Source organism: Lupinus angustifolius, chromosome LG16, assembly GCF_001865875.1.
Source record: "Lupinus angustifolius cultivar Tanjil chromosome LG16, LupAngTanjil_v1.0, whole genome shotgun sequence".
Classification (NCBI taxonomy): domain Eukaryota; kingdom Viridiplantae; phylum Streptophyta; class Magnoliopsida; order Fabales; family Fabaceae; genus Lupinus; species Lupinus angustifolius.
This window is the reverse complement of record NC_032024.1, coordinates 16,441,134-16,456,240: the sequence shown is the minus strand read 5'-3', so window position 1 is coordinate 16,456,240 and position 15,107 is coordinate 16,441,134. Positions and strand designations below refer to the sequence as shown.

The window sequence follows — 15,107 nt, the reverse complement described above, 5'->3', positions numbered from 1 at the left end:
TAGAATCTTAAATAAAATAAAGATGATAATTTTTAAAAAACATTGTTATATCATTTTATTAATCTTTCTACCCACAAAAAGAAACTGACACATGTCACTTGTAATCTAATCATTAGGAGGATATATCATTTTCGATTTCTATGAAAGAAAACTATAAACATTAAATATCATATTTATTTTATCACATTATAGATTTCAAAAAAATGTTTTTTGGTAGAGAAAGATATTCATGTGTGTACTACGTCGTTTCAAAGCTCAGCTGATACGACGTCGTGGAGCAGTAGTTTACAGTTGCGAAAGTGAGGGAAATCTGAAGAAAAAAACGATTCATATTTCTTTGCAATGGAAAACAAAAATTGATTTTGAATGAAGAGAATTTGAAAACCCTAATTCGTGAATCGTAGAATTGTGAATAGTAAATGGATGCTAAAGATATTTTAGGATTGTCCAAAAATTCATTCCCATCATTGGAGAAGAAATCTCGTCCTCATAAAGAATCTCAGAGAAAACCAGATGGCATTTCACGTGAGGTATTCATTCAATATTCATATTTTTATTTTTAATCTCTCTCCATTACTGTATAATAATATTCATTTTCATATCATAATGACTATGCTTGTTCATTAAGCTTTGCGTTAATAATACAACAACAACGGAGCCTTAGCATCTACAATGTAGCAATGCTATGTAGTGAATTATAAATTATGTTCATTGACAAAACTCGTTTTTGAATTTTTTATAATCATCTCGAATATGATTTTAGTTCTGCCTCGGACTAACCTTTGTTTGATCTACTTTTATGATTACGGATTGTAAGTGCCTTCTCCATACATGCTCAAATCGCATGAGTTGCGATTGTACCTCTTTTATACAATAGGAGCTGCTGTAATAATAATAATGTGGAAAAGTATCGAAGTGGAAACCTGAATAAAATGGATAGGTAACATCACCTTTCCATGTCGACTTCGAGCTGATTGGTCAAGAAAATAAATTTGTTGGATATTCAGTTCAGATAATTTGAATTTTTTTGGTACCAAACAGAGGAATGAACTACAAATAGTGTTTTACAAGTGACGTTAATATTGGCAACCACATACTAATATGGGTACTGCATTTGGGAGAGAAAAAAACACTTAGTGAAAGAAATATGAGGGTAGATGTACACAGCCTTACCCCATAAGCGTAGAGACTGTTTTACGGATTTGAACTTGTGACGTCATCATCACTAAGTAACAAACTTGCCATTGTGCCAAACTCACCCTCTACTGGTACCACATTTAGAGTATGAAATTATTTCATATGTTATTTACTTGGGGTTAGTGAGTTGAATTGAATTGTATTTGTAGGTATATGCACTTACTGGTGGATTGCCATCTCTTATGCCTTCAATTGATGCCTCTCATTTGAAAAAAAAGCCTCCTTCTAATGAAAAGGTTTGTTGCTGTTCCTTTTTCAATAATCATCATCTTGGTGAATCAATGAACTAAGTGTGAGTTTTTTACTTCTCATTCAGATCACTTGGCAATGGCTTCCTTTCACTAGTTCCGCTCGTAAAGATAATCTTCAACTTTACCATTGGGTTAGTTATTCCTCAATTGAAGTATATGTTATATGGTTTGTAAGTGTAATGACTAATGACAATATAAACCTCAAGGAGTAAGTATAATGTCAACATAAACCTCAAGGTAGGTCAGTGTATTTCCCTTGTTATCTATGACCATGCAAGTTATTGTCTCTATTTCAGGTTCGGATAATCAATGGTGTTCCCCCAACGGGAGACTATTCCTTTGCTAAGTATAACAAGGTAAATGGTGGTGAACTCTTTACTTTCATGCGTGCTCCATATTCCTTTCATTTTTTTGTTTTATTTTCAAATTTGGATTTATTCAACATCTTCTATCCACTTGATTGAATGCTAGTTTACATGCTGTGGTGCAGTCTGTTGAGATTATCAAATACACAGAGGAGGAGTATGAGAAGTATTTGACAGATCCTGTATGTATCGTCTCTAATTGTACGCTTTTATGGAACTTAATATATGTGTTTGCTTGAACTGCAATGACACAATTTTCATGCTACCCAAGAACTGAATTTTAGCCACTGTATTAAGTTTAGGTTGTGGTGTCCTCACTGGCTTCTTTTGCAAGAATACACATCGAAAGGTCTATTTTAGTATGCAATTTTAAATTTATTAAATTGATAGTCAGAAATTACCTATGGTGAAGCTTATACATCATTTCTTTGAAGAGGACACTGGTCTATCCGTGAGTAGGCTATTCACTGTAAGCTTTCATGTTGCCTTGCCATCCTAGGGGTGTTTTCTTCATTGGTTGGTTTGAGACAGATTTAGTTTAAAATATTGATAGATCCTTGAAACTCAAGAGGATAGTGTAAAGTTGGATTAGTATACGTATTTGTGGGGGTATCATGATTCTGTAAGCATGATCAGAATCATGACTATAATTAGAGTTTGGTGAATTGAGTTTGATTCACATTTACTTTTACCGAGGATTATATTTTGTGAGGCATATAATGGTCAAATATTCCATTTACGTTTACTGTCAACTGTCTATACACCCATCTCTTTCATTAAAGGTTAACTAATGCTTCGCCCTCTTCCATTATGCTTTATCTATGTAGATGTGGACCAAGGAGGAGACAGATCAACTATTTGATTTGTGTGAGAGGTTTGATCTCCGATTTGTTGTAATAGCTGATAGGTTCCCGTCATCTCGGACTGTAGAGGAATTAAAGGATAGGTATTATAGTGGTATGTCTATTTGTTCAGAAAAGTATTATATGTTACGCTCGGTAATTCTTTTTATTTTATTCATACTTTAAGTTTGATTATTTGGAGACTTAATAAGCAAAATTGAGATTTTGAAACTTGATTTTTGATGACATTCCCTCCTATCATGTAGTATGCCGTGCTTTATTAATTGCTAGAGCTCCATCTCCTGGGGACGTTGCAGCACATCCTGTTGTTAAGGTGCACTGAATCTTTTGAATGAAAAATAGCTTTGTATTTTGCTTTGAAGTTACTTTATTTTCTTTTTTGGAGTAAAAATATTTGTAGTAAAAACAAACTTGTATCATCCTTAGGACATTGCCATGTGGTCATAGTAACTTGAGCTTCCTCCCCAATGTAGGAACCATATAATGTTTCACAAGAGATAGAGCGAAAACGAGCACTGTCCATGGTGCTCTCTCAAACAAGGCAACAAGAGCGAAGAGATGAAGAGGTTTTGACTTGGATTTTTTTTTTACTATTTTATATATTTCCATATTGGTGTACTGTTATAGGAAATGAAGTAAACTTACCTATCCAGTTCTGCTACTTTATGCAGGTTCTTGTTGAAGCAAAAAGAATAGCCGAGTTACGCATGCCTGCTAAGGTGATTTTTCAAAGAATGCTTTTCTGTGGCATCATGAATTGCAAGATTAAATTTCAGATTATTTGATTTTGGTTTTTTGATTAATCGTGGTTCTATATTCCTAATGAACTTAATAAATCTGGGATTGTTTCTTATTACTGTGTTTATTTGTCATACAAAATTTGTATGGTATGTACTTTTTCATTTGCACTGGGTATCATTAAATAACATGTTCCCAGTCTGTAATTATAAAATTGGGGCAACAAAACTATGCAATATAAAATGTATTCATATGAGTTGTGTCTGTGATTTGTGATGACATGTGTTTGATTTTATGTATGTTTTAGGCTGCCGAAGAGTCTCAGTTAGCCGTTGCCTCAAATCCTGGTGCAGAAGTTTTAGAGAGAACTGTCCCTGGTGAAACTGCACCTTCCACATTGACTGATAATGCAGCGATTCTAGCTTCTCTTCGAACTGTAAGTTATACAGATTTCCAGTTCTATGTTCTCTGCGTTTTCTGTTCTCCACACCTCTCCTAAACCTCATCTCCCCATGGTAGGAAGGACAACAAGGATTCTGATTTCAAGTATTTGAAAATTTGATCTTGCATTGATCTCAGTTTTTAAAAAACTATTTTTTTTATGAGACCCAATTTCAACAGCCTATTAATGCGAATACTTCAGAACATAATCTGATTGTGTGAAATATTTCAGCTTCGTGTATATTTGAGAACATATGCACTCGATCAAATGGTGCAAGCTGCGAGCTCGTCTGCTGGACTTCGGACTATAAAACGAGTTGAGCAAACATTGCACGACCTTGGGGTTTGTCTAGACTCCTTGAACTTTTAATGAAGTGTAGATGATTCACTTTTTTTTTCCTAGTTCAGTCAAGTGGTACACTGATTTGTATTGTAACAATATATAAAAACCCTTACATTCTTCATTTCAGGCAGTGTAATGATTTTAAATGCCTTTACTATCAAATCGGTATTTTAGGCTTAGCTTGCATAGCTCGCTTGGATTGTCGCAACACTCAGATTACCTAGCATGGCTTGCAGTTCAAATATATTTTTATGCAACAATTTATATACAAATAAAAGACGAAAATATAAATGTGTATAACAAGAGATATGTTTGAATTCATTTAAGCTGAAAAGTAGCTTGTTGAAGCTAGAATTCTCGAACAAAATAGAAAACATATTAATAGATCTGAGCTGAAATTATTGTAAAATGAGTTGAGTCTGAGCATATATCTTTAGATTCATGAGTGAATATCAATCACACTAGTAAAATACTGACCCTCTTCTTGAATCCTGATGCGTTTCCTGATTGACTCTGATTGCAGGTCAATTTGAAACCAAGGGTTCCAACAAAAGCTGTTTGCACAGAGCATCTTGAACTAAGAAAAGAAATACTAACTTTACTGAATCTTCAGAAGCAGGTACGAGTTCAGAGAAATAAATCTCCCATGTCGAATGTATTTATTAATTTTGTATTGTGAGCAGATTATGAGTAATTTAGTAGGACGTTCAAAGGGTTGTACTTGTAATATGCCATTTTAATGTTTGAGTTCTTTTAGGTGTAGCAACGTCAAAATTGGCTAAATTTGATTTAATTCCTCGTTGTGATATTTGTTTCAGGTGCAATATAAAGAGGCTGAAGGTTCATCTTTTCGTGATGGGTCATTTTGTGAATCACCGGGCACACCAAAGGTAAGAAATCTGGTTTTCATTGTTTTAGGCTTGTGATTGTAAAATTGTACTCTTATGCCAAGAGTTTGTGATTTGTAAACTAATGAGAGCTTGTGAATCATGATGGGGATCAGGATCGGACATTTATTCCAGAATTTATGAGCTTTGGAGGTAAAAGATTGATTTTATTTGAACCTGCTACCTAATTTTGTGTAAGTGATAGGAATTTCATCTATTTATTATTAAAGCTATGCATATAACTGGTTTCAGGGGAAAGGGTTGCCAAAAAGGACCACAAACGAAAGGTACATGACATAGTCTTTCTGATAATTATGTTATCCTTGATTGTTCGATTCATTTAGAGAGTGACCTCACTGCGCAACGATAAGGCTGGTTGTCTTGTGGCCTAGAGGTTATGAGTTCAAATCCTGAAAATAATTTTTTCGCCTTCGAAGTAAGGCTGCATATATTTATCCTCCTCAGACCCCAATAGGTGGGAACTTCGTGCATTGGGTCATCCTTTCTTTTATTGTTTGTTTCATTTATTATGGACCGATTTTTTGGTACTACCAAGAGCATCCCCTCACCTTCTTGGGTAAGGAACTAGTCTCTTTTGAAGTTCGTGACTGTCCCTCTCAACAAGTGTCACTCCCAAGAATCGAACCCTCGACCTTGATTTTGTAATGGAGTATTATTGATCTTAGAGAGTTTATTGCACAGGGACATGGAGCTCCTTCACCATCTGCTCATAAAAGACCTAGAAAAATGAAGGCGACGGATCTTTAGTTTCAGTGGTGAGAGCTTAAATTTAGCTTAGTGACAAAGACAAGACATACTAAGCTTCAATATTTTGTAAATTAATATCCGTCTGTACCATTTGTTTGCTTCTCTAATCTATCTATATTTATGTTTCAAAAATTTTCTTGGAAAGTTCTGCCACATGTTAAAAACTTGTTTACCTTGTTAGAAAGGTTTTTAGATTTTAAAAGGCTTTTATGTGTTTAAGCCATATATAGTAGGAGTCTTTTGAATTCAATCTATATAAAAAAATTGGTTTAGGGACATTGACAATATTTTTATGGTTTAGGTCTTCTATTGCAAAGGCCATAAGCAATGTATGATTTTATTTATTAATAATTATTATTCCCATGTTGGAAAAATATATAGGCTAACAATAAATTTGATCTTCTAATTTTGTACTCAATCTTAAGGTTGTAGTTATTAAAAATTTCGCTCATACCCCCCACATGGTTGAGTTCAAATCTCACTAGGAATTTTTTTTGGGTACTACTAAGAGTATTTCCTCGCCTTTTTGAGTAAGTAATTAATCTCTGTTGGAGTTCGTGGTAGTTCTTCCTCATAAATGTCTCTCCCAAGAATTAAACTTTCAACCTTGGGATTCAGTGAGACTTGACACCACTAGACAATGCATTGTTGATTAGCATGATGACTATTGTGAATAATATATAATTAAAGGTGAAAATGAGTCGAGTTTGATTCAACTTCATTAGAGATCGAGTCCCAAAACAGTTATTTTTATGTCTGTTCTTTTTTCAAAATCCCTAGAACTTTACTCTCAGAAAGAACTGATATTAAAGGGATGGAGAGATGGGAATATGGAAAAGCTGATTCATTTGTCCGTGAATGAGTATTGGCTCTTATTCATACTTAAGATGAAGCCACTAAAGCATATTAAAGGACACAACGTTTAATTATGACATCAAAATATCCTATCACAGAAGGAACAATATCGGCATAATTAAAAATTGATGAACCTAATGAAGAAAAAGAAATCAAAGGACCAATCTAAAAAAATAAGTTGAAACATCAAAAGAACATTTTGTCAAGATCTTATAATTGGGTCTTTGCCAAAATCTTATATTTGACAAAACTAACATTAACATCCACAAACAAATTGGATGGTGAAGTACAACAAAACAAAGAGGATTGTGAAACATTACAATCGTGAAACCAGTTTTTACTTATACTCTAGAAAATGGTACAAGGAAACTTTACTAGTTTTAAAATAAATTACTGGTAAGAACCATTTCCTTCTGAAGTAATAAAAGGTTAGGCAACTAGAGGCCACAAAATCATGACATGATCTCAAATTTCAGGAGTCGAGAAAACAATTAGAATGCTTGGTCAAGACTTCATTTGCGACTCTTTCCTTCATCCTTTACCCTCTCTCGCTTCTTGTATAGTTTGTCGAGAACACGCTTGGCCTCGCAATTTGGAAAATTTTGCAGATCATAGTAATGTGATGCTATATCAACCAACCTGTGTCAAATAAAAAATGCATGATCATGCATTTAGGAGATATATGCAATCAATTAAAAACCATGATACAAAGCATAATGTAATGCATTTTGTCGCGCCAAAAGTTAAATGGTGGAATTTGGAATCACACATTGCACTCCTCTTTGTGCTTTCACCATATTCACAAGTTTATCACTCATCGGCCATTTTTATTGGAACATAAGCTTCTTATCATTTTAATCAGGCTTCCCCTTAACATTACATATGAAAAGCATTTATGACTTTATCAGCTTGACAAGACAAATGTCAATAATTAATGATCCAGTCAGGGAGAAAAAAAAGCTTACCATTCCCCTTTTATGTCTGTCACAGTACGGATAAAATTTCGACTGGTGAGAACAAATTCATTGTAGATTACCCATTCAGGCTTGTGATCCAAGCAATTTGATGGATGCAAATGCACCGTCTACAAACAAAACAAAACAAAATCATTAGACATCGCATAATGCAATACCAAGCCTACACTCCAACCACCATTTTAGTAAAAATAAACATAAAGGCGGCCCAATGCACAAGGCTCCCACTTAGTAGGATGTAGGGAGAGTAGATGTATGCAGTCTTCCTCTGCAAGCAGAAAGGTTGTTTCGAGGATTTGAACCTATGACCTCGTGATCACTAAGGTACAACCTTACCATTGCACCAAGGTATCATTTTAGTGAAATAAAAATTAAATAAGGAAGATAAAAAACAAGTAGCAGCTCATCTTAACAAACCTGGTTATCTTTCACAGTCAAGTAGTGTCCTGTACGCTCCAGATGAGCAACCTGCATAAAATATCCAGCAAGCATAGCCTTCCTTATGTTGATATAGTAGTCACGACTATTGAAGTCAGTGCTGCATAACTTCAGGTTAAACCGGCCCATGATACGCACTAGTTGTTGTCTAACATTATCAGCTGATTTCAGTCCCCTTTGATTAATGAAGTTTTCATAGCACCAAGAGGGATCTTCATCTGAAAAGCAATTCATATAGAATTAATAAAACATTAATAGCAAAATTTTGAGAATTTAATAAAAATGAAAAATAAATAAGCACTTACTGTTTTGCTTGTATGCATGGTAGACGTTCAAGAGTGTAAGATGATCTCCATCGATGTGTCCAAACCTAGCTTTCGCTTCGTCCGCAGCTTTTTGTGCCTCCCTAGGCCGGACAAAGCAATTGGGTACTAAAGAAAGAAATTATTTATCACAGAGGAGGCAGCGGTAGGTCAGCAGATGCATAGAGGCGAGACCACACCATTTGCTTCATGAGAGAATACTGAGAAACTGCAACTATCTGCATCAGCACTTACTTAGAATCCTTTGGTGCATGCCAACCGGGGGCATGGAACCCAGAGAAGACAGTTGCTGATGACAACCTAACATGACACTTGACCGACTGCACTCGTGTGCAACTAAGCACACATGTAAGCAGTCAAACATCCCCCATCATGTGCACAAAGATTATCTCAATGCACATGCCCAACTGCAGGCTCCATTTAAAATGGAGCCCGGTAGAACTGAACTCCCTCAACATACGACAGGACAATGAACAGACACAACAGCAACAAAATAAAAGAACAATACCTGAGAGCATGGCAGAAATTGACAGAATCTCATTTGAACAGTTGAATTCGGGGCTGACAACGAGCATTTTCGACATCTGCGGGTCTAAGGGAAACTCACTCATTATCTCACCGAGCTTTGTTAAGTTACCCTCATCATCCAGTGCGCCCAAGTAATTCAACACTTCCAACGCACGCATTAAGGTCTCAGGAGCAGGAGGATCCATGAAATCAAAATGCACTAAATCATCTATACCGAGCTTCTTCAGGGTAAGAACTGTGTTGGCCAGATTTGATCTCAAAATTTCAGGATAAGTCTGTGGCTGAAGATCGTTATTGAAACTTCTCTCAGTATAAAGTCTAAAACATTTCCCTGGTTGAGTTCTACCTGCACGCCCTGACCTCTGATGTGCACTGGCTTTTGATATTGGAGAAACTAACAGAGACTCAACACGGATTCTTGGGTTATAAACCTTCTGCTTAGCAAACCCAGGGTCAATAACATAGACAATACCATCAATTGTTAAAGAAGTTTCTGCAATGTTTGTTGATACCACAATCTTCCTTCCAGGAATCCCTCCTTCCTTGAGCGGAGGTGGAGCAGGTTCAAAAATCTTCTGCTGCATAGCCGGAGGAAGAGTGGAATATAGGGGTACCGCCTTCACAGGGCCCACCTGGTCACCAAGATTTCCAACCTCTTTATTTATTTTGCGGCATGCATCTTCTATCTCTTCTTCTCCAGTCAAAAAAACAAGTATATCGCCAGGAGGCTCACACAAGTGTATTTGCACCACTGTCCTAATAGCAGCCTCCAAGTAATCTCTCTCAGGTTCCTGAGTATAGAAAATCTCCACTGGATGGAGCCTCCCAGGAACTTTCATAAGAGGGGCACCATAAAAATAGCCCTGAAACTTTTCAGCCTCAAGAGTTGCACTCATAACAACCAACTTCATGTCAGGTCTATTTTTAAGAACTTCCTTCAGAAGACCAAATAGCACATCTGTAGCCAATGTCCTTTCATGTGCCTCATCGAGAATAACTACTTTGTAACGTTCCAAAAGTGGATCTGCCATTGCTTCTCTTAAGAGCATACCATCTGTGAGATACCTGTGAAACAAATTCTTCCACATGAGACTCGATGCAAGAGAGAGAAAAAAGAGCAGCATGAAAATAAGTGTAAAGATAAGGCATGCGATGCTCTGAAATAATAGAAAATATCAAACTTAATATCATAAGCATACTTCAAAACTGTCTTTGCACTACTGACGTCTTCAAATCTGATGCTGTAACCAACCTCTTCCCCAATAGTTACATCCATCTCTTCAGCCACACGCCGGGAAACAGACATTGCAGCCACTCTCCGGGGCTGAGTGCATGCAACCATCATCTTTCTGCGTTTATCAGGAGTTTCTAACTCAACGGCATCCAAAACAAACTGAGGGATCTGCCATCCAAAAAATTATAAAACTATAAATTAGAGCCATTCAAACAGAAAACCAGTATGAATTGCTTTTACCATCCTGGAAGTTTATGTTTATATTTAAACAAATGAAAAATATCAAAACAACTAAACCCTAAAACACCATGCTATGAACATTATGATGAATTGCTATTGGCACAGCACACCACTAATGAGAACTTCAACAATAAACAATTTACTTAACATATATTAAATTAGAGGACATCCTATAAAACCCATCTCATAATAAATAATTTAATCCACAAATATACAAAAATAATCAACCCTTTTATAGTAAATCATATCCATAGACAGCCTATCAAAGGTATCCCATCACCCGAAGGATAAGGAACTAATCTCTTTCGGCGCGAATCAAACCCTTGACCTTTTGGTCTTTCCGGGGATATAGTGGAGGAGCCGTAGACCACTAGATCAAACCCACGGTTATTTGGGCAAACATAAAGCATAACAAAAACAGAAAAACATAAATAACCTAAAGAATATAGTTTGAACATAAAAAATATGAATAACAAACAAAAAATAAAGTGCCCATAATAATCAATTACAGCTGAAATTAAAAAGAAAAAAGAAACAAACCTGTGTGGTTTTACCACTACCAGTTTCACCAACCAAAATCAAAGTCTGATTCTCCTTCAAAGCCTTAAAAAACTCATCTTTCTGGATCCAAACAGGGAGAGTTTTTCTCTTCTCCAAAATGTCAAAGTATCTTTGAGAGTAAGGCCTTAAATTCCATGGATTTATGAGACTATTGTTATTTGCGCCACCATTTGATTTCAACATCTTACCGGCACCGTCGTCTACCACATCGAACAAGCTCACTTTTCTCTTCCTCTCAGTACCCATCAAAAACCCTAATTTGTACTATTTGGGGAAATTGGAAAAAAGCTGCATTGGTTTCTAAAACCCTTTCTTTTGTTTTCAATGAACGGAAACCAACAAGGTTATATATGGGCCTTGTTTTTGGGTCAATGGTTTCCTTCGGCCCAATAGAATTATCCTAAGGGACATAATATTCTCTTGCTATATATTTTGAGCTCCACATTATTATTTTTTTAGTCTAGAATTTTTTAAAAACATTGTACTCCTCTCTTTAGATAAGGATATGTTGTCACAAACTATGTCTCGTACCAATAAAAATATATTATATCATTTAAAAAAATCAATATTCATTACATTTTTTTATTTTTGCTTCAATATTATTTGTCTAAGATATGGTTTGGGATAACAAATAAGTTTCCTTTCATTTCTCTCTCTTTCTTCATACATTTCTAACGTGTATCATTCTCACTAATCTTCTTTGTTGAACTTGGTAATTTCAAATTTCACAATCATCCTAATCTTATAATCTCCAATATTTTTTTATTTTCTTTCTTACAACTAACCAATGTGGTAGTGGAAAGTAATCACTGAAGAAAATATATTGATTTATTGTTGGAACATATAGTAAAATTGAAAATTTAAGAAGTCAAGCATTGAGAAGAATATATTTTAAAGTGGAATTGAAAAGAAATTGAAGTTGCATATTGGGTAGTTTCTAAAAATACAACTCTTATTTTTTGGAAAAAGTGCACAACTTGAATGACATTTCTTAGTTTTCCCTCCTCCCTATTTCTGCTAGTGTAATTTCCAGTCAACTTTTTCTCATTTTTTTTCTTTTATTGGCCACTACTCTATTAAGGGGGAACAACCTTATATTTGAGGACAAGCGGCCTTATATTTGAGAGACATTAGTCTTATCATTGAGGGGGAGTATCCTTATCTTTTGAGGGCAATAACTTTGGAAGGGGTCCTCTCCAGTACTGTATAAGATTATGACACGTGTCAAAAATTCTTTCTAATGGTCATAATTTCATATTATTTTTGTATAAAAAATAAATAAATAAAGTTAAAAAAATTTCAACCAATATCCTAGTAATAGCCTCTCCATTAATGGAGAAGAGTTAAACTCAATAACTTTAATATTATCTTATTTATATGGGCGATAGCCTTATTTGTTTATTTGTTTAGGGGCAACGTCTTTATTTTGAGGGAAACAACCTTTTCTTTTAATGGCAGCGATCTTCTTTCTTTTTATTAACTGATATTAATCATATTATTGATTGGCAATAAATATAAGATTTAGCATTAACTATATTATATTGAGTGGCGAAAGGCATATTATTGGCATAATTCTAGAACAATTTCGACATTGCATTGTGTTGTGTGATGTTTGAAATATGTTATTGTATTAGTCTCACATTGCCTAGTATTGAAATAGAGTAAAGTAACCAATGTTATATATTGGATCAAGTCACTTGTTATAATGTGCACCAGATATGAGCACCAAATAGAAACACCTCATGGGCAGGTAGGCTCATGGGTGTGATAGGGTATGTAATCATTATTCTCTGATAATACCTTGGTAGCCGCTTAGCGCTCTCGGGGATGTAGACACAATTGGCCGAACCTCGTTAACAAATTCTCTTGTTTCTTCTCTTATATTTATTTTATGCCTTTTATTTGATTGTATGTGGCCAACACTGCGCAACGATAGCTTCCATTGCACCAACAATTAGTATCAGAGCCAATTGGTAGATGACTCTTAACTCATACAGCAGATAATGGCTAAAGAGGGTGAAGGCGTGATGACTAGACAATGTGTGTCAAAGGTAGTGGCAAAACTAGAATAGATGAGTTGAAGGAGAAGAAAACATGGCGAAACTGTTGTGGGGCGATATATGTTGATTCAAAATCCCAGAAGTTCATGTATTGGGTTAGGGTCAAGGTGGAGATAGGGACTCATTTTTGAGTTTGACCCAGAGACAAGTGATGGTAATATCTCTCTTGATGTTGAGAGAATGTCTCATTTGAGATGAGAAGTGAAATATCCTAATGGCGTGTGTGAGACGTCACGTCATAATGAAGGATGTTAATTGTTAGAAGATCCACAAAAGCACAAAGGCGCTGACTGACTTTAATGTAGTGTGTAACATGTGCATTGGATTTGATGCAAGTTGTAACACGGACATTGGTAGAGATGCAGATGTGTGACATGGGCATTGACTTGGATGCAAGGATGTGACACAGACATTAGTTAGCATTGACACATGATGTGTGCTGTGAGTATACTCCTTATGGTGGAGTATGATAGTTCTTTTGAACTAGGATTCTCGGAGTAGACAATAGTGATAGCGGTTGAGGCTTTCCAAGGAAGCTTCAAGCTTCAGTTTGACCGAGTATTGGAGAGGACGATTGTTGGTGAAATTTTGTATAGAAGTTCCAATATATCGAAAGACTTCCTAGCAATAAGTGGCTAGGCAGCGTGTTCCATTTGATGGTGGTACGGGAAGCTGCATTACAAGTTTGGAGAGCTAGGATTTTGGTAACATCGTCAAGGATACTCAGAAGGTTTATGTTGTAGGGGAGTAGTTAAAGAGAATCATACATTGAACAATGTGGAATCATATATTCGCTAAAGTGGAGATTCTCATGTAGATTTCCTAAGGAGCGTGATATTCGTCTATTTCAATCAAGGTGGAGATTGTTGGGATGCTTGAAATATGTTATTATGTTAGTCTCACATGTCTAGTATTGGAATAGAGTAAAGTAATCAATGTTATATAGTGGACTCAAGTCCCTTGTTATAATGTGCACCAGATATAAACACCAAATAGAAACACCCCATGAGTAGTTGGGTCATTGGTGTGCTAGGGTTTGTAATCCTTATTCTCTAATAATATATTGGTAGCCGCTTAGCACTCCCGGTGATGTAGGCACAATTGGTCGAACCTCTTTAACAAATTCTCTTGTTTCTTCTCTTTTATTTATTCTATGCCTTTTATTTGATTGGTTGTGACTAACGTTGTGCAACGATCGCTTCCGCTGCACCAACACATTGGATATCTGATACAATGATGTTTTATATTGTGGATATTATAATTAATAGTCTATTTGTACAATTTTTTGCAGTACTACAAAATGTCATTTAGAAAACGACTTAGTTTGTGACTCAACAAGTAATATCTTTGGTGGCATAGTTAATATTTTTAATTTAGTAACAACGGTGTTAATTTTTAATTTCTGAAACAAATTATACTTCCAACAATTATATGTTTCCAACACTACATTTTTACTTTTCTAGTTTCAAATGCTCTCCTTTATTTTGGTGGATGCATGTTCAAACACCCCATTCACGAATTACGAGATATGAATCTTAGTAAGGGTGCAACTGAAAAATAATTTCAATTTTGTCTGAGAAAAAATACATGTAACGACATTTTATGAGTTCTATACCCTCTTAGTACTGTTGGAGTGCTAACTTAATCGCATGTTGTTACTATTCTTATAAGTTTGTTACTATTATATCCTAATCAGTTTGTTAGTATTTTATTCCTTATCAGATTGTTATTATTCTAATCTTAAGAGTTTGTTATTATTCTATTTTATATATTCTAATCTTTATACTTATATGTGTCAACTACAAGGCTTCATTCATCCACAATTTTTGATCATGTCTATCGATTGAGAAAAGCTCTACATGGCTTCAAGCAAACACCACATTCTGGCTATCAAGCCCTCAAGACATTCTTGATTCACCAAGAATTCACAAATTCGACGTCTGATACTTCATTATTCATTTACAGTGACAGTACCACTTTGGTTTACTTCTTAGTATGTGTTGATGACATTTTTCTTACAGGCAATGTTTCAAAGTTTCTT

At 35.3% G+C, this 15,107-nt stretch overlaps 2 protein-coding genes across 2 annotated transcripts; one reads left to right on the top strand and one right to left on the bottom strand.

The window, feature by feature from the left end:
* Nucleotides 241-5,989, top strand: LOC109329106 (SWR1-complex protein 4-like). Its single transcript, XM_019562774.1, has 16 exons — nt 241-530; nt 1,347-1,433; nt 1,514-1,579; nt 1,745-1,804; nt 1,939-1,995; nt 2,641-2,770; nt 2,922-2,989; nt 3,150-3,242; nt 3,348-3,395; nt 3,722-3,850; nt 4,088-4,198; nt 4,722-4,817; nt 5,017-5,088; nt 5,202-5,238; nt 5,338-5,372; nt 5,788-5,989. The coding sequence occupies exons 1-16, from the start codon at nt 420-422 to the stop codon at nt 5,851-5,853; spliced, it is 1,266 nt and encodes a 421-aa protein (XP_019418319.1). The 5' UTR covers nt 241-419; the 3' UTR covers nt 5,854-5,989.
* Nucleotides 6,965-11,306, bottom strand: LOC109329994 (probable pre-mRNA-splicing factor ATP-dependent RNA helicase DEAH2). Its single transcript, XM_019563934.1, has 7 exons — nt 10,986-11,306; nt 10,171-10,373; nt 8,952-10,036; nt 8,426-8,551; nt 8,100-8,338; nt 7,674-7,792; nt 6,965-7,347 (listed from the first exon to the last, which is right to left on the bottom strand). Exons 1-7 carry the CDS (start codon nt 11,250-11,252, stop codon nt 7,221-7,223), a joined length of 2,166 nt encoding a protein of 721 aa, XP_019419479.1. The 5' UTR covers nt 11,253-11,306; the 3' UTR covers nt 6,965-7,220.